The following is a 20522-nucleotide window of genomic DNA, read 5'->3' as shown; positions in this document are numbered from 1 at the left end:
TAGTTTGTCTCAGTTCAATTTAAACTACATTTGTATTAAAAACCTAAACAAAAGAATCATATAAAAATTTTTTTTTGGTGACTTAAAGAATTATATAAAATGATAATTTTTTATTAGTTCTCTATTAAAATAATATTATCTTTATAACGAGACAAATTTTATTTTATTTATTAATTTTAATATAAATTTCAATTTAAAAATATTTTATTTTCTGTATTTTAAAAACATTCTATTAAAGTTGCTCTTATAAATTAAAATATCTATGAAATTTTTTGGGAATAATTTGGACATTTAGCGCAAAGTTAATCCTTAATCTTCTCTTTTCACTAGTTATGCCACGTGTTATGATAGCTCCACAAAGCTCATGTCACGTGCATGTTTCCAAAATAGACTTGCACACACACTAGATTCCCCTTACCTTATCTCCCTGATACCGGTGGCCACTGCTATCCATCCCAACCCGGAAGCAGAGAGCAAAGAGCACTTTTGCCGTTACTCTATCTTCACTTCCAACACCCAATAATAAATAATAAATAGAACGAAACTAACTTCACTAAATTCCCGTTCCTCCGCGGCAATAACAACAAATTCGAAGCTCAAATTTCGCCGAACAGAAGCATGGCAGCGTCGTCACTCTGTTCCTCTTTCACCACCAAAGCATGGAGCAACGCACAGAGTAGTAGTAGTAGTGGTTGCCGTCGTAACCACCACAAAACCGTAACCCTAGCGGGTTCCAATTTTCTTCGCGGAGACTTTCAGCTTCTACATACGACATCGTTTCCTGCTTCCGGGAGCAGAGCGCGGCGTGGCAGGAGGCGCCGATCGGGTGCGGTGGCGTCCCTTGGAGGGTTGCTGGGCGGCATCTTCAAGGGCACTGATACGGGAGAGTCGACGAGGCAGCAATACGCTGCGACTGTTAATGTCATAAACGGTTTGGAACGCGAAATTTCTGCGCTGTCAGATTCGGAACTGAGGGACAGGACTTTTGCGCTCAGGGAACGCGCGCAGCAGGGCCAAACACTCGATTCTCTCTTGCCTGTTAGTCCAAAATTTGAAGACATTTCTTTCTTTCTTTGTTTCTTTTTTCGTCTTAAAATATGCATTTTTTCTTTTTAAATTGGAAATGGCTTTTGTGCACGCATAGTATCTAACAGCAAGAGTGTTTGTCTTGCTACTCACTACCTCAATAGTGTTGCACATTGTAGCAAGTATTGTTGTTGTTATACTAATGCATAATTTGTGATAAGAAACTGTAGCATACTTTGGACCGCACCTAGCGAGGAAATATTTTTGCTGCTGTTGTTGTTGATTTTTTTTCTTCTAAATTTCTTGATATTTAAATTTATTGTAAGCAATGATATGGGTGAAGTCAGGTGTTTTATTATTCCAGGAGGCTTTTGCTGTTGTAAGAGAGGCTTCAAAAAGGGTTCTCGGTCTTCGTCCTTTTGATGTTCAACTGATAGGTGAAACTTTTTGTTGTGCTTTGTTTGAAATATTTTGGATTTTTCTGCAGAGGTAGGATACTGGAGCTCTAGCTGAAAAGCTGTTAAATTGACTTGGTTTTTGTAGGTGGAATGGTTCTTCATAAGGGAGAGATAGCAGAAATGAGGACTGGAGAAGGGAAGACATTGGTTGCAATTTTGCCAGCATATTTGAATGCTTTAACTGGAAAGGGCGTTCATGTTGTGACCGTTAATGATTATCTGGCTAGAAGAGATTGTGAGTGGGTTGGTCAAGTCCCTCGCTTTCTTGGGTTGAAGGTTGGCCTCATCCAGCGTATGTCTCATATTTTTATCCTTTGCTTTCCCCTTTATATCAGATTATGTTTTTGTATATTATCCTTTTTTGGTCAGTTGGAGCATTGGTTGTTTTGATGATTCTGTCTTGCTTCCTTGTTATCAACCTCTTTATCATTTCTAATTTTAAGCCATTTCATGATGTATTTTATATTGATTTCATTTTGGCTGCATTTCATGTTACTCAGCTCTTTATTTATTGAGCTTTTATATTTTTAATTTTTTTTAATGCACACCGCGCTTTAAATCTATGCCATTGTTGCTAGCTTACAACGAATTTCATTGGCAGAGAATATGACAAGTGAGCAAAGAAAGGAAAATTACTTATGTGACATAACATATGTCACCAACAGCGAGCTCGGTTTTGATTACTTAAGAGACAATCTTGCCACGGAAAGTAATTCTTCCTGTACTTATCACTTGCATTTACTATATGCTTTGCAAATAGTTGTTTTTATCCATTACATTACACTGAACTTCAAATCATGGGATCTGCAGAGTGTTGAGGAGCTTGTCGTAAGAGGTTTCAATTACTGTATCATTGATGAGGTTGATTCCATCCTTATTGACGAAGCTAGAACTCCACTCATTATATCAGGACCTGCAGAAAAACCTAGTGATCGATATTATAAGGCTGCAAAGATAGCAGCTGCCTTTGAACGAGACATACACTACACTGTAAGTCTTCTAAAATTAAACTATATTTGTTTTTTGAACTATAGCAAAGTATTACGTTATCATCATATACTTTTTCTGCCTTTCTCTCCGGCTCAGTGCTTAACTGACTAATTGTTAGATAGACACTGACAAGAAAATTTAGCATCTAAAGAGGAGTCTGTATTCTGCATTCTGTATAGGTTTGCAGGAGTTAGGAACTATGTGCATTAACTAGGTTATATGGCATACTTAAGTTCAGCCAATCTTGTATAAAGTAGAGAGATTTATTTATCGCCTGACTGTCTACTTTTTGGGCCTATAATCCTATATTACCTATGCTAGAAAATTATAGAAGGGATTGCTTTGTCATTTACTAATATTTCCCCCTTTTGGTGGTGACTTGTAAATGGAAAAGGGAAATTTTTAATGCAGAACCATAATAACGACAATGTTGTATTTAGACTAAAGGAAAAGTCTAGGGGACCAGCAACTTTATTAAATTCTGGCCAGCATGTAACCAGCAAAAGAAAAGTGAACCATTGGATGAAATCTCACACCAATCTCACACCATTAAAATCATCATTGATGGCTACTTGATGGCTACAAATCACAAAAGTTGCTGGCCCCCTAGTACTCCTCCTGACTAAATATAGCGTGGTAAAAAGTCAAGAAGGAAATAAGACTGTTATATGTGGTGTATAATGGGTGGACAGTGGACACAGTAAACAAGATAGGATGGGGAATAAATGTATTGACTTTCATGGGATTTTGTAGATTCCAATAAGCATGAAAATGCAACTAAAAAAGCATACATTAAACTATTTCAGGAAAAAAGTCAGTCTGGAATTATTTCTTTTGGTAAATGATTCAACTTCAACCTTTAATTTGTATGCTGACAACTTCTATTATGGCTTGAGTGGATGCTTAATTTATTAAAATAGAAGTGAATCTTCTAATCTTATCTTTACTAAAACTGTCACTGTAGGTGGACGAAAAACAGAAGACAGTTCTACTTTCTGAGCAAGGTTATGAAGATGCTGAAGAAATTTTAAACGTCAAAGATTTATACGATCCACGAGAACAGTGGGCTTCATATATCCTAAATGCAATAAAAGCGAAAGAACTATTTCTCCGAGATGTAAATTACATAACTCGTGGAAAAGAGGTCCTAATTGTCGATGAGTTCACTGGTCGAGTTATGCAGGTATTCAGACATTCTAACACTCTCTTATGACAGTACATTCTATAATTTGCCAGGGAAAGACAATAGCATAGTAGCACCTATAACATTTTCTTAGTATTATTTGATTTATTGCACGTGGTAATTATTATCTCTTCGTTTTGAACTATTTGTTGTGGTAACAATAGTTGTTATGAAAATTAACTAGTTTGAGACTGAGTTGAAGTTTTGACACACATTTTATATTAGTCTACATTATAAACCGATCCACCATACCTTTCTAAAATACAAATTATTAATGGAGCTTCCTCCCTTCTGAGTTTCGATACATTTTATATTTTACCATATCTTCAAATTAATTGGTAATGCCATAATGGAGCTTCCTCCTTCTTAATATGTCGTACTTGCTTGTGAATATAATGCCAAGAGCTTGGTATTTATATTACATTCTGATAGTTGAAGTGTTTGAATAAAATGTTATTTCAAACGTACAAGGAATCATCCTCTTTATAGAGGAATGAGGAATTACAGAAATAGAAATAACTAGAAAATAGGGAAAAAGGAAAAAATATTAGCCTAAAATAAAAGAAATCTAATCATAAAATCCCTAAAATTAAGCTAAACCAAAAAAGGAAAAGATTTATAACTAATTCTATTTACATAAAAGATTCATGAAAGAAATTAGGAATCTGATTTTAATTTGATCTAGTCAACACTCTTTCTCAAGCTGGCTTAAAGATATCTTTCATTGACAGCTTATTTATTATGCTATCAAAGGTCTTCTTGGGTAATCCTTTAGTTAGAACATCTGTTAATTGTTCCGTGCTTGGAATATATGAGATGCAAATCTGTCCTCTCTCAATCTTTTCCCTGATAAAATGTTTGTCAACTTCAACATGTTTAGTTCTATCGTGCAGAATTGGATTATGAGAAATAGAAATTGCAGATCTGTTGTCACAATATAACCTCATTGATGGAGAAATGGGAACTTTTAGTTCTTGTAGGATTTTCTCTACCCACAATGCTTCACATATTCCATGAGCCACTGCTCTAAACTAAGCTTCTGCACTACTTCGTGCCACAACACTCTGTATTTTGCTCTTCCAACTAGTCACGTTTCCTCCAACAAAAGTACAATACCTAGATGTTGACCACCTATCCATGACATTTCCAGCCTAATTATCATCTGTATAGGCTTCTACTTGAAGATGTCCATGCTTTTTGTAGAGTAACCCTTTCCCAGGCGACCTCTTCAAGTACCTTAGGATTCCAAAGACAGCATCCATGTGTTCTCGACCAGGTGAAGGCATAAACTGGCTTACCATGCTCACAGCAAAGGCTATATCCGAACGTGTATGGGATAAATAGATTAGCCTTCCTACCAACCGCTGATATCTCCCTTTGTCCATTACATTTTTTGGTTCAGCTGGCTTCAATTTTAAGTTAGGTTCTATAGGTGTTTTAGCAGCTTTACAACTAAGTAATCCCGTCTCTTTTAAAAGATCTAGGATGTACTTTCGTTGGTTTATAAAAATGTCTTTCTTAGACCTTGCAAATTCAATTCCAAGAAAGTATTTTAATGAACCAAGTTCTTTGATTTCAAATGCTTTGGCAAGCTTTCCCTTCAAGTCTTTTAGCTCCAAGATATCATCACCTGTCAGAATAATGTCATCCACATATACAATTAAGATGGTAGTTTTATTAGCTGCTAAATGTTTATAGAAAAGTGTATGGTCAGCTTGACTTTGAGTATGACCAATTCCCTTCACCACCATTCCAAGTCGTTCAAACCAAGCTATTGGGGATTGTTTAAATCCATAGAGAGATTTCTTAGTTTGCACAATTTATTCCTCTCTAGTTCAGTCTCAAATCCAGGTGGAAGTTTCATGAACAGCTCTTCCTCTAGCTCCCCATTCAGGAAATCATTCTTTACATCCAATTGATGTAAAGGTCAATTGTAATTCGCAGTAAGAGATAAGAGAATCTGTACAGAGTTGAGTTTAGCAACTGGAGCAAAAGTCTCTCGATAGTCTACTCCATAGATTTGTGTAAATCCCCTAGCTACTAACCTAGCTTTATACCTCTCTATGCTTCCAGCAGCATTGTACTTGATGGTAAAAACCCACCTGCAGCCAACCAATTTTGTATTCTGTGGCAAATCTACAATCTCCCAAGTTTTTTATTTTTCTTGAGTGCATGTCACTCTTCCATCACTGCTAATTATCATCTAGTGCTTCCTCTATGTTCCTAGGCTCAAACAGATTTGTAATTTTAGAAGTAAAAGCTCGATGTTTTTGAGAGATTTTGGTAAGAGACATAATTCGAAATAGGTGGTGTTGGTTTTGAGTACCTTTTTGGTGTAGGTTCTGGTTTCTTTCCTAAGGGTTATTGGCAAGTTATTATTAGAAGTGACAATTTTAGATTTACCTGGAAGTTCCTAAAGTACTACAGTGGGGTCGGCTTCCGGGTTTTCAGATTGGGTTGGTACAGATATGATGGGTTGGTCTCTAGTCTTCTTATTTCCGAATATAACATCAAAGCTCCTTTTCTGATTCTGGTATTTCTTTTCTTGTTTGGGTTCCAGCTAATTCTGGCTCAATTTCAGAATTGGTTTCCACATTGTTTTTTGCAATTGTTTTAGAATTTACTTGATCAGTAAAAGTTGTCCTCAATATGTAAGATAGGAGAGGGTAAAGGTTCATGCAAAAAAATTTTTTCACTTAGACTATTCTCCTGAAGAGAATTTTTCTGAAAAAAGGTTTCATGTTCCAAAAAAGTAACATCCATGCTTATATGAAATTTCTGTGTGGATTGAAACATTTATAACCCTTTTAACTTGGGGAATAGCCAATAAAAATGTTTTTTTTTTGTCCTTGGATCAAGTTTACTTTGATATGAAGGTGTATGCAAAAACACAGTGCGACCAAATTCTTTTAAAGGTAAGTCAAAATGCAATTTACATGCTAAAAAATTCTTTTTGAAAACATCCAACGGTGTGCAGTAATTTAACACGTGTGGGCATTCGATTTATGAGATAGGCTATTGCTAGGACAGCATCTCCCTATAAATACTTTGGAACATTACCCTCAAACATAATGGCACGTGCTACTTCAAGATGTTTATTCTTCCTTTCAGCAATGCCATTTTGTTGGGGTGTATTGGGGCATGCAGATTGATGTTGAATACCTTTCTTTTGAAGAAATTCACCAAGATTTTTATTAAAGTATTTAGTGTCATTATCACTTTTTAATATTGAAATTTGTGTCAAATTGTGTTTCTTCCATTGTTGAAAAATACTGAAAAATTTTAGAAACCTCAAATTTTTCATGCATGAGATAGATCCAACATAATCGTGTGTGATTGAGTTGTTATTTTCGATGGACCCTATACATCATTATGAATCAAGTGGAAAGATTTAGATGCATGATAAGGTTGAGAATAATAAGAAACTTTATGGCTCTTTGAACGAATACAACTTTCACATTTAAGTAAGGAAGAATCAATATTATTAAACAAACTTAGAAACAAATGTTTGAGATATGGGAAACTAGAGTATCCTAGTCTATTGTGTCAGAGCATTATTTGGTCCTTTATAGGCATATAACTTATACCACTAAATTTTATACTCCGAAATATCCTCAAAATGATAGAGTCCATCCATCATCTTAGCACTGCCAATCATTTTCTTCGATGTCCGTTCCTGAAAAATACCATGAGTATCAAAGAATGTCACAGCACAATTGGAATACTTGCAGATTTTACTAATAGAGAGAAGATTACAAGAAAGCTTTGGTACATGTAGAACATTTCTTAGGTTAATGTTTTTGGACAATTTAATTGTACTTTTTCCAGGAATAGATGAAAAACTACCATCAGCAACTCTAATTTTCTCATTTTCAAAGCAAGGAAAATACAACAACAACAAAGCTTTGTCTCACTAGGTAGGGTTGGCTACATGAATCAAACGTTGCCATTGTGCTCTGTCATGTATCATGTCTACAGAGAGACTGTTTACATATAGATCTCGTTTGACCACCTCATGGATGGTCTTCTTAGGTTTTCCTCTGTCTTTCGCCCCTTGTCCATCTTCCATTTCATCCACCCTCCTAACTGGGTGTTCTATCGGTTTTCTTCTCACATGTCCAAATCACCTGAGATACGATTCAACCGTCTTTTCCACAATGGGTGCTATTTCAACTCTCTCCCTTATATCTTCGTTCCTTATTTTATCCAATCGTGTATGACCACTCATCCATCTCAACATCTTCATCTCTGTCACACTCAGTTTATATTCGTGCTCCCTTTTGGCCGTCCAACACTCCGTATCATAAAGCATAGCCGGTCTTATAGCGGTGCGATAGAATTTACCTTTAAGTTTTAAAGGTACTTTTTTGTCGCATATAAAACCAGATGCACTCCGCCATTTTCAAAGCAAGGAGAATAAGTTTTAAATAAAGGAGAGAGACTGGTCATATGGTCAGATATGGTCAGATGCACCTGAATCGACAATCCATGGTGCATTCAAGTTTGAGGTGAAGTTAAGGGACATAGGAATACTAAAATTACCTGTTTGAGCCAAAGAACCACTCAGAGTACTAGACACAAAACTGGAATTCAATAGCCTTATAAGCTGCTCAACCTGTTCCTTACTCAATGATGATTTTTCAGCCTCATGAGCAGTTGGGGTAGAACGTATTTTGAGACCAGGTTTGCTGCCTTTAAGATGTGCTGGTTTTCCATGAATCTTCCAGCAGGTTTTTCGGATGTGACGAGGTTTATTATAGTGGTCACACCAAAGATTGGAGGGGTGCTTCTGATTTGATGAATTTTTAAGTGTAGCAAGTGTCACTAAGAGTGCATTAGACTCTAAAGAAGTCTGTTCAGTCTTGTCTTTTTCCATCATCACAGCTCTACGAGTTTTCTCTCTTCTAACTTCAGTAAATACTTCTCCAATTGAGGGTAGGATTGCTCTTCCAATAATTCTGCCACGAACTTCATCTAGTTCCACGTTGAGGCCTGCAAGAAATTGGAATATCCTCCCTTCTTCCACTGTTTGTTGGTGGTGTTTAGCATCAGCGGCTGAATTCCACTTATAGTTATTGAAGTAGTCAAGATCCTGCCACTGTGTCACACCCGCTCCAATGTGTGAAAATATTTAATGTCACTCCCTTGTTGAATTTCTGTAGCTTTTAGAGTAAGTTCATAAATCTAAGTTTTATTCCCAACATCAAAATACATTTCCTTGACACTATCCCACAATTCTTTATAGTTACTACTGATACCCTCCTCCATTGAGTTCACCAGCCATGTCATCACCATGGAATTTTTGGTATCCCACACATTATATTGTGGGTCAGTGATATTAGGCTGGCTTCATTCACCGGTGAGATATCTAATCTTCCATCTTTCACGGATGTTCATCTGAACCGATTGAGACCACCTAAGATAGTTTGACCCATTGAGTCGAAATGTGGTGATCTGAACTGAATGGGAGTCACCACTAACTAGTACCCGTTGCTTAGATTTTAAATTTGATGGAGTAAGAGTGGTGTTCTCCTTCTGTTCAAGATTAATGACTGAGGAACTGTAAGCCATAGTTATAAATTAGAGGCACAGTGCGGAGATTCTGCTCTGATACCAAGTTGAAGTGTTTGAATATAATGTTATTTCAAATGTACAGGGAATCATCCTCTTTATTGAGGAATTACAGAAATAGAAATAACTAGAAAATGGGAAAAAAGGAAAAAATACTTGTCTAAAATAAAAGAAAGATTTCTAATCATAAAATCTCTAAAATTAAGCTAAACCAAAAAAGGAAAAGATTTATAACTAATTCTATTTACATGAAAGGAATTAGGAATCTGATTTTGATTTGATCTAGTCAACATGATTGTTATATGTTCTCTCTTGCTAATAGCAAATCAAATGTACTATTTCAATGGACGTCACTATTTAAACAAAGAACGAAACTAATATGAAGACACAATATCTTATCTTCAAAATTTTTAGTAGTAAATTTTGTTGACATCTCAAGCATTAAGTAATTTTTATTTACATTTTTTTCTTCTGTAAATTCAATTTTTCTTTATTGATAGGGGAGAAGGTGGAGTGATGGACTTCACCAAGCAGTTGAAGCAAAGGAAGGGCTACCAATTCAAAATGAAACAGTTACACTGGCTTCCATTAGTTATCAGAATTTCTTTCTGCAGGTTGGAAATGTTTCATTTTCAGAAATCAGGAATTCATTTACCTAAGAAACTACCTTGATGCTTTTTAATCTGTGTTTTTGCAGTTTCCTAAGCTTTGTGGTATGACTGGTACAGCAGCAACAGAAAGCACAGAATTTGAGAGCATTTACAAGCTTAAAGTTACAATCGTTCCAACAAATAAACCTATGATAAGAAAGGTTTAAATCTTGCTTGTCAATCATAGACCACTATCATGGCTTTTGCAATGTGAAACATGGAGTATTGGCTTTTACTTATTAGAGTTTCGCAAGATGAAGTAGTTGTCAAGATACTGTTTTTTATATATTAAAATACCATAAAATATTTTTGCCTTTCCTAAGACTTGAATTCAAGACCATTGGATAAGAAACCAATGTACTTACTATCTTGACCAATCCCACATTTATTATTACTACACACATTGAATATGATGCTTTTGTTTGAATATTGTGTTTTGATATCTTTGGTGAGTGTTAGGTGTGCGTTGCTATTCTAGATTAGTTCCCATTTACTAGTTTTTCTGGTTTCGGGGAAAGCGAGGAGGCTCTTTGTTACAATGTGCTATATAAGCCGTTGTTTGGAGTATTTAATTGGTGTCTAACTTCTGCACTGTCGTTGATAGATTTTTCAGACAAACAACTTTGCAGGATAGGTGTACTGTAGATTTTTGTCTCTATTTGGTGTAAAGCCCATGATATATTTAGAGGCATTTCCCTTAAATGCTTAGAGATCGGAAAGTTATGCTTCAATGGTAGTATTTTATTTTGTTTGTTTTTGCTTCTATAAGGTGTATATCTTGTCCTCTCGTCTTTAATCATCATTCCCTTCATTAGTAATTCAAAAGTTATGCTTCATTGATAGTATTTTTTGTTTGCTTGCTTTTTGCTTATTTAAGGAGTATCTTGTCCTCTCAACTGTTTATTTGATAGTATGCTTGTTTTCCCCTTTTGTAGGGAGTATCACTTACCCTCCCATGTACTGCCATTCTTCTCTTCATGTTAGCAATATATTTCTTGATAAAAAAACTTGAAGAGTTTAATCATGTCTAATGAGCCTTTATTTTCTTCTCAGGATGAATCTGATGTAGTTTTTAGGGCAACTAGTGGGAAATGGCGAGCAGTTGTAGTGGAAATCTCTAGAATGCATAAAACTGGTCGTCCAGTACTTGTTGGCACCACCAGTGTGGAGCAGAGCGATTCTTTGTCAGAGCAATTGAAAGAAGCTGGAATTCCACATGAGGTAGTCTTTTTCGTTTTAATGGGGATGTTGGAAGATGTGAGCGCACATTATTTTCTTAATCTTACCTGTGTTGAATGTCTTTAATGGAGAAGGGTAGTGTATTCTTTGCCCGATCGGATGCCGCTATTAATAATTGTTCTTCTAGTTGAAAGAGTAGAGTTATACATAATGATAGAAACTGTTCTTTTTAATCCGATAGTTTTTTGGATATAATATAATGAACCCTGTCCCTGTATTGTTTAAGGTTCTTAATGCAAAACCAGAAAATGTTGAGAGAGAAGCAGAGATTGTAGCTCAGAGTGGTCGGCTTGGGGCCGTGACAATTGCTACCAACATGGCTGGTCGTGGGACAGATATAATTCTTGGCGGTAATGCTGAATTTATGGCAAGATTAAAGCTTCGTGAGATACTGATGCCTAGGTATTTTCTATTTCTAAATGAAAGAAGAATTAGTTTAGTGGAATGGCTTAGGGTCTTTAGGTGGAAGGTTGTATGTTGATTACTTGTCCTATGCAATTTTATGCCAGTTGATGAAAAGTTCATAGAATGATCCAGAAGAGCAACACTTGTGCAAAATACCTTTTTTTATCAATGCTTCATGCAAAACTATTTCATTTGATGTATGTTCTAGGATGATTTAAACTTTCTCAAGGTACAATCTCAATGACAAAGACAATTAAAATTATATAAAATGGTCTATGTAGATGTTCTTACCATTATAGGAATAGGAATAATAACTATAAAGACCTTAAATTTGTCTTCCCTGTGGCCTACCAACCATTAACTCTCTTGGCATCTCTTGGTTTCTCCCAAGTTAGATCCATTAGACTCATAAACTTTGCGGAATTTTGTATTTACATTGCATTGATACAACCAACAAGCAAGTTAGAAAGAATCAACGTATCATGCATTAGAACTGAAAGTTCCTCTTCAAACAACTGGAAGTCCTTGCAAGCATGCATTTCATTCTTTTTCGTAATATATGATTGCAGAGTTGTCAAGCCAGATGATGGAGTCTATGTATCAATAAAGAAACCTCTTCCCAAAAAGACTTGGAAGGTAGGTGCTGTCCTTGTTATGACTAAATTGAATTGTAATATAGGAGTGACATGCAAGGAAAAAGATCTTCTAGTGAGGAAAATTGTAAAGTGACAAAGTAAGGGGTTAATTACTATTGAATTTGTAATTTCTATCGTGTGACCCCACTCCCTTGACTCAAGGGTGATTAGGCTCTCACTTTCTCACTTTACCAACTTCTTCACTTTAGAGGAGCTTGATCTAAATGCAAACATACCCTGCAACTTCGAATGAATTGCATTAACACCCACTTTTCCAGTTATTGGCCATTAGATACTCAAACTCTTAAAATTTATTGCAGTTAACTTTCCAGTCAATATTTTGTTAACTTTCATATGTTAGGCATGTGCATTTTAATTCTTTTGTATGTTATAACTGAAAATAACATGTTCTTGAATAATCAAATAAAAGATGTACTAAAACTCATCGTCAATAGGAAATCACAACCCTAGTACAAATGAAAGAAATTGGACTGAAATGTGATTGAGATTATTGTCAACACTTCCATCTGTTAGTGCCCCAAAAGAGTAATCATCACTGAGAATCTTTAGGCAAATCAAATGCAACTGCAGTTAGGCAATTTCATTTCTGGTGGAATTTAATCAGAACTTTAAGGTTAGCTTATTAAATCTATCTATGATCGAAACAGCCAGCTCAGCTTAGGTTTATAACCTACTGCAGTGTGCCACTCTCTGTCTCTCCATGTGCAGTGAAATTCAATGAGGGGAACCTAGAGAAAAGTTGTTACTAACAAATCAAACAAAGCAATTGCTGATGAAGTTTGAATGATGAAGGCGAAATATATACGGTGGGGAAAGAGATCCAATTTTTGGTCAGCTCTATTCCCAAATTTGTAAAAGGATCAGTTAATTTATTTTCAAATTAGAAAGTTTTTATTCGAAATATTTTAGTTGAGGATTTATATGAATATATAAATAAAATGTTAAAGTTCCACATGCATATTCACCAATTACAGTCAAATATATTGGATGAAAATTGTAACTTTTAAAGTTGAGTATTTAATACCTACTTTCATAAGTTGAGAGGGTGAAGGTTCAAAAACACTCGAAGTTAAAAGGGTTTGTTTGAATTTTATTTTTCTTATATTTTATCCAGCAATAACTGGTCTGAAACCCATGAACATATCAATATCCAGGTGAATGAAAAGTTGTTTCCATGTCAACTATCAACTAAAAATACTGAGTTGGCTGAGAAGGCGGTGCAGTTAGCAGTTAAAACGTGGGGACAGAGATCATTAACTGAGCTTGAAGCAGAGGAGCGCCTATCCTATTCATGTGAGAAGGTGACACGATGATGATGATCATGCTTTTATCGAATTAACACTATAATTGAGAATGCGTTATTAATGAATTTTCCCAAAAGAATATCTTAAGTGGTGTTTTCTTCTTTCTTGATATCACTTGAGCAAAGTTTTAATCTTGTGTCATTAAATCATGTATGTTATGTAGGGGCCTGCTCAAGATGAAGTCATTGCTGAGCTGAGAAATGCATTTCTGGAAATTGTTAAGGAATATAAAGTCTTTACTGAGGAGGAGAGGAAGAAGGTTAATGTTTTACACTTGACTACCTCTATACTAAATCTATTGCCCTTAGCAAAGTTTTAATAATAATTGTGACTTTAGGTTGTGGCAGCTGGTGGACTGCATGTAGTTGGCACAGAGCGTCATGAGTCCCGGAGAATTGATAATCAGGTTTGCATTCTTTCCCTTTCTTGGGAATAGCTTCTGGCATTACACAGCCAAATGCCTTTTATAATTCTCAGCTATCATAGCCCCTATTCACAACTCCTTTCATGGATATATTGTTGAATAAGTAGTTATACTTGAAACTTCAATTTCTATTTGTTAAGTTGCGTGGTCGAAGTGGCAGACAAGGAGATCCAGGAGGCTCACGCTTTTTCTTAAGTCTTGAAGATAACATTTTTCGTATATTTGGTGGAGACCGAATTCAGGTAATCTATTTGATGTGCAGCTGCTGTGCAGGGTCATTGATCACCAGAAATATTATTAGTAACAGTGTGAATGTGTAGGGTCTCATGCGAGCTTTCAGAGTTGAGGACCTACCTATTGAGTCAAAGATGTTGACTAAAGCATTAGATGAAGCCCAAAGGAAAGTGGAGAACTACTTCTTTGACATTCGGAAACAGTTGTTTGAGTATGATGAAGTGCTCAACAGCCAAAGAGATCGTGTTTATACAGAGAGAAGACGAGCACTTGAATCTGAGAATCTTCAGTCTCTTCTTATTGAATATGCTGAATTGACAATGGATGATATTATAGAGGTAAGTTTAATTAATAACAATTTCATTTATATTGTGACCTCTTGCCTTCTTGGGCAATATGATGATGAATTGAATTTTGAATTAGGCAAATATTGGTTCTGATACTCCAAGAGACAGCTGGGATCTTGAAAGCTTAATTGCAAAAATTCAGCAGTAAGTGAAATAATCTAATCCTCTTGCTTGATGCGGTGTTTGGTTAAGTCATGAGCTGGAATTTAATCTTGTTCATATAGCGCATTCATGAAATATCTTTGTTTTTTACTAGTATGTTTCTAGAACCTGGTACTGCCAAAAGCAACTTACCTGTCATTTGTTTCATTCTGCCTGGTATATTATGATCGTATAGTGCTCAATTGAATTGCACTGGATTAGCAATTGCAGGGTAATTGTACTATGACTACCTAGCTTAATGATGCAACATCTTTTCAAGGTTATGGAGCATATCATTCAGTGTGTTGATGCATATAAAGGATTAAATTTTCGCAAGTGCATGCAAAACTTAGAAGATCCCTTTTACTTGTGGTGGGAGGAGGAAAGAGGAGGGGGGGGGGGGGGGAAGAGAGAGAGAAAAGGGGGGAGAGAGAGAGAGAAGGGGGGGGGGGATATCATGGGTTATCTTTGATATGTTTCATAACCTGTGCATGACTTTGTGTAGTCCAGATCTATTCATTTTGCTGACAATAGACATTTGGATGATCCTCTCTCTCTCTCTCTCTCTCAGGTATTGCTACTTTCTGAGTGATCTAACCCCTGATTTGCTGAGGAACAATTGCTCAGATTATGAAGAGCTGAAAAATTATCTCCGTCTCCGTGGTCGTGAAGCATATTTGCAGAAAAGGGTCAGCTACTTAACATTAAATCTTCCTGACTAGTCCAAAGATGTCTATCATCATACATAGGATTCAATTTGGATGAGACATAATTCTTTTTTTATTTTTTCATTTTGCATCTCATTATTACAAATGTTGCCGTAGGATATTGTGGAGCAACAAGAACCCGGTTTGATGAAAGAAGCTGAGAGATTCTTGATTCTGAGCAATATTGATCGCTTGTGGAAAGAACATCTTCAAGCACTAAAATTTGTTCAGCAAGCTGTAGGCTTGCGAGGGTATGCACAGAGGGATCCACTTATTGAATATAAGCTTGAAGGATATAACCTTTTCTTGGAGATGATGGCACAGATTAGAAGAAATGTTATCTATTCCATATATCAGGTTTGCATCAGACCTCCATCATATACATTCTTTGTTTTAGTTGCAGCATTTGAAATATACATGATTTAAACCGTTATTTATATTATTGCATTTGGCAGTTCCAACCCGTGCGGGTAAAACAAGATCAGGACAAAAAGGGGAATCAGAAATCAGAGAAACCAAATGCACGGAAAGCTAATACCAATGCCGATCCAGTTGGTAGTGTTGAACCTTCAACATCAAGTGCTAGCGCATAATTCCAGCACGCCACAAAGTTATATAACTAAAGATCTGGCGCTGATTTGCTTGCATGTAAAGTTTAATGTACAATAGACCATGACTGAAAATGACAAAGATGTAACATGTATCTAGTCTAGATATAAAGAACTACATTAGAATACAAGTTCAAGAATGGGTTATAAACTTATAGCCATTCATTTAGATGGCTGGGGCATGTCACTCTCCTCAATTTGTTCGCCAAATGTAGCAGTGAAATCTGGCCTGTCTTTTCCATGTTTAAATTCAGTGCCTTTTAAAGTATATCTTCATAAATTTTATTGATAGGGTTCCCTTTTTCCTGAAATCGTTGAAAGATCAATAAGTGAATCAAGCCTCAAAATATGGAATCTATTGCGAGAAACTATGTGAACATAAGAACAAAACTCTGCAATCTATTGCGAGAAAAAGACCTCACCTTAATTCCAATAGCAATGGCAGTTTTCAATTTAACAAGTTCACCTAATCTCAAAGAACCACCTTTGTTATCTTTAACAAAGATTAAGGGCACCCCTCTTGATGAAGCCAAACCTGGCAGATGCTTAGTCAACCAATTTGGCTTAGTATCGGAAGCTACAAGGACAGCCTGCATAAGTAACCAAGAATGTAAATAATGTCAATTCAGGGAAACAAAACAAAACTACTGAAGTACTTAACCACACCCTCAAGGAACCAGGAGGTACACAATACAAACCACAGCATTCATTCATGCTAAACATTATGTATTACAATTATCTCATTCGATATTCTATTTTATTTAAAATAAGAACTAATCGAATTTGAATATGGAAAACAAGGTTGCCACTTCCATATGTGCATTAGTCACTAAGTGGTTATCATCATTAATAAATGATTAACATATTTTGGTTTTTTGGGTGCTTCTGCTAATCAAGTGAAGGTTGTGGATGATGCTTTTGAGATTTATTTTGCAAAACAGCAGGACTTAGAATTCAATTGCAGAACTCTAGAGCATGTGCTCTGCTGTCGTTTCCAGGCACAGAAAAAGATTGTTTATATCTATCTCTTCAATTCTCTTTGCAACAGACCATCTTGGATTCCCTTCATTAACCAGGAGGCCTAATAAAAGTAATTTTTCTTTCATTGTTGACAAAATTAAAGATTAATCATTTGGAAAGGCAAATTACTTAACAAGGCTGGAAAATTGACTCTTGCTAAATATCTTGTATCATCTCTTCCAATTTATGTCATGCCTTCCTATTCACTCGGTGCCTAGATCAATTTGTGATGAGGTTGATAAAGCTACCAAGTCTTTTTGTGGAGTAAATCTAACATAGAGAAAGGGTGACATCATGTCAAACCGATCATCAATTGGGATACAGCTCCTATGGGTTTTGCTTCAACTTTCGTTTCCCAAAAGAAAAAGTTAACCATTCATATGATCTACATAGCAGAATACAGAAACTCAACCTGAAGTTTAACCGAAGGTGATTTATGAGTGCTGCTGATTAAAGGGGGAAGTTGAGCAGACTTTTCCAGCTCAGTGCATGGTCTCATTCGTTCAAGGACCCGGGTTACGTCATTAACCCCAATAGAAAACTGTTGCTGCAAGGAACCATAGGCATGTAACCTTCATGCTAAATTTGTCATACATTTCAAGGTCCCATTGACAAATTTAAAGACAAACCTTTAGCCATATCTTTTCTGGCAACGAATTTCCATCCGTGCGTCTCGCTAATTTGATCCCCCTGCTCATTGGAGTAACCACATGTCAGAATAGCTGAGAGAATATATGTACTATTATTGATTAGTTCCGCGATAAGCAGGAAGCAATTCAGTACTTCACACATTATAACATTAAATCATCGGTGGTTTTATAACCTTGGCTTCACTAAACAGTATTGTCGAGCAAATCATGCTGGAAGAAAGCTTTGCTATTTAAATACAAAGTACAAAGACTAAATAGACGAATAAAGCAGTAAGGATAAAACCACATAGCGCCTGTACCAGTTTTGTATGTGTTTTTGTGAGTGACTTTGTACTGATTGCTTTCTTACCATTAGACATTCTCCTTAATCCACAGAACACAAAGATGGACAGAAATTTTAAATCAAAGCACTAGAAAATCGATGAATTCTACCTCTTAGTTGATTTCAGCAGACTGGCAAGTTGCTCTCCTTCATAGCAGCTGCAGATTACAACAAAGATTAAATTACAGTTTAGTCCAAGAAAACGTTGATGCATAAGGACATTTAACAATAATAGAATTATGAGTTAAAATATACTAGCTATAATTTTTTTACAACTTACAGGCTGAACATATACAATAGGAAAATGATACTTATATAATATAATATAATATACCAAGAAAAAGGAGTGCTGCATACATATTTTCGGTACTGGCTTTACTGGGCATTTTCTACTCTCAGAATTTTCAGACTCAAATTGAGTGCCTTCAGTAACAGGAAACTATATTCAGAAAAGGAAACTAACAACAAAGAAAAATTAATCAATTCACAAAACGTGTAAATAGCTAAAAGAATTTTCATTGCTTTCCAATAACACACCAATGCGGGTAAATTCCTCAATAATATTAACGAAATAAACACGAAGAGAAGAAGCAAAACAGGGGGAAAGATCTGAAAATATAAATATCTTAATTAAAACTGTACAAATACGCTGGAAAGAAAATAAAGAAGGAAGCAAGAGTGCAAGGTTGTAAACTCGTAGTTTCTACCTCAGATTCAGAAAGCTGGTGTAGAAGGAAAGTAAATATACTCGTATTTTCATAAGTCTCAAATAAACCAATTAACACATAAATGATGTTGAATCATAACAAGTCTAACTCAAAAGCCACCCCAGTCACAAGTCACAAGTTCATAAGACAGAAACAGCCATGACTACATGAGCAGCGCAGAGAAAGAAAGAGCTTCGAACAGATTCATTCATTCAAAACAGATTCAATCCACCGAAGACTAGGCTGAGATGGAGGAGCCTACCTGAACTACGCGACAACAGCAATCGGCCGAAGCCAAGGTTGAGAGAGCAGCGACAATATGAACAACAGAGATAGTGAGGCACAAAGCACTGGGCAGAGTAATATTTATATAATTTTCCTTAATTAATAACATTAATTGCTAATATAAAGTTTGTTTGTGCGCCATTATTTTGATAAAAAAAAATTTTTAATAAAAAATAAAAATATTAAAAAAACAAAAAAATATTTTTTTAAAAAAACTGTAAATTATATTTTTTTTAAAAAATCTTTTTTATTAAAAAAATATTTTTTATGTAATAAATAAAAAATATTTTTATATAATTATATTTAAACATAATTAATAAATAAAAATTTTTTTTTATAAAATATCTAAATATAAAATTATTTTTATTTTTCATAAGATCTTTTAATTTTTAAAAAAGATAATTCAAAAAAAAATTTTTTTTTTTAAAAACTCACCAAAAAGGCCTATATAATTTCATTTTTGTCACATGAATGGGATAATTCTCAAATTTAGGTCGGATATTATATAAACATACGATGCTTAAGAGTATCTCCAATAATTATATTACTCTAATGTTTTGTCTCATTTTAACCTGAAAATTCAATGTGAGATTTTTTGTTATAAAGTTATAATGTTTATTTAACGGAGGTTTAATAAATTATATAAGTAGTACTATTTTACTCATCTTTCTTTTATAATTTTAAAGATGGTATATGTTTTAATTTTAAATTATTTTAATTACAATAAAAATAAAAAAGTTATGTTACGTAGAAATTAAAATTAGCCACTAAAATTAGTCATCAGTATAAAATATATGATAGAATACAAATAAATATTGAAAATAAAATAAATTATACATGTATTTATATACAAATATAATAGTGACTGATTTTAGTGGCTAATTTTGATGTAATAATATTTTAAAATAAAAAATAATACCTAAAATTAATTCTATTAAAGTCGCTCTAAAGAGTTACCATAAGTTGATTTAGTCAAATTTCGAATATAAATGTACTTATTGCAAGACATGTATGATTGACTCTAGGAGTGCATAGACCCGATCCGGTTCGAAGGTCCGGCCCGGTTTCGAACACTTTATGGGCTAATTTGGTGTGATTTTATTGGGTTTAAGGCCGGATAAGGGTCTCAAAAATAGACCCGGTCATTATTTCGGGTCGGGTCCGGGTCATAGTTCGGGTCACCTGAAATCGGCCTGATGGCCCGGTCATCATACACAATTAATATTTTGTGTTATTAGTGATATATCATGACTATTCTTATATGGAATTTAAGTATTGTAAACCTTAATATTTTGTGTTATTAGTCATTATAAGACTATAAGTTAATGTTTTATCTTTAGAATGCATAAGACTTTAGACTAATGCATAATATTGTGTTATTTGTATTGATTTAAATATTTGGTATTATTAGACAATTGTGGTTATACTTTAATTTTAAAGAAGGGTTGGTTCTTGTTATATTTTTCTAAGTGAATTTTACCATGTTAAATAATGGTTGGAGTCTTGAAAATTTGGATATTTTTACATGCTAGCTTACAAGAAGGTATCAATGTAATGTAATGTTAACCGTCCGGTTTTCACCGGATTTTCACCCG

The 20522-nt window shown here is 34.9% G+C and overlaps 2 protein-coding genes across 3 annotated transcripts; one reads left to right on the top strand and one right to left on the bottom strand.

The window, feature by feature from the left end:
- The first annotated feature begins 373 nt into the window (after positions 1–373).
- Positions 374–16192, top strand: LOC112710615 (protein translocase subunit SecA, chloroplastic). Its single transcript, XM_025762900.2, has 20 exons — positions 374–1038; positions 1391–1463; positions 1570–1776; positions 2086–2189; positions 2295–2474; positions 3439–3657; positions 9729–9842; positions 9926–10039; positions 10932–11099; positions 11344–11519; positions 12092–12158; positions 13333–13479; positions 13646–13741; positions 13820–13888; positions 14047–14148; positions 14227–14478; positions 14564–14631; positions 15200–15317; positions 15453–15692; positions 15791–16192. The coding sequence occupies exons 1-20, from the start codon at positions 619–621 to the stop codon at positions 15926–15928; spliced, it is 3072 nt and encodes a 1023-aa protein (XP_025618685.1). The 5' UTR covers positions 374–618; the 3' UTR covers positions 15929–16192.
- LOC112710616 (uncharacterized) lies at positions 15754–18998 on the bottom strand. 2 transcript variants are annotated; one of them, XM_025762901.3, is made up of 7 exons: positions 18905–18998; positions 18293–18358; positions 18046–18093; positions 17593–17653; positions 17376–17510; positions 16366–16533; positions 15754–16248 (listed from the first exon to the last, which is right to left on the bottom strand). In XM_025762901.3, the coding sequence occupies exons 2-7, from the start codon at positions 18319–18321 to the stop codon at positions 16204–16206; spliced, it is 486 nt and encodes a 161-aa protein (XP_025618686.1). In that variant the 5' UTR covers positions 18322–18358; positions 18905–18998; the 3' UTR covers positions 15754–16203. The 2 variants fall into 2 exon arrangements, with proteins under 2 accessions (XP_025618686.1, XP_025618687.1); XM_025762902.3 differs by having other exon boundaries at positions 18293–18393; positions 18905–18993.
- Between the last annotated feature and the right edge of the window lie 1524 nt (positions 18999–20522).

Source organism: Arachis hypogaea, chromosome 9 (assembly GCF_003086295.3).
Source record: "Arachis hypogaea cultivar Tifrunner chromosome 9, arahy.Tifrunner.gnm2.J5K5, whole genome shotgun sequence".
In the NCBI taxonomy this organism is placed as follows: Eukaryota; Viridiplantae; Streptophyta; class Magnoliopsida; order Fabales; family Fabaceae; genus Arachis; species Arachis hypogaea.
This window is presented reverse-complemented; position numbering and strand designations above follow the sequence as displayed.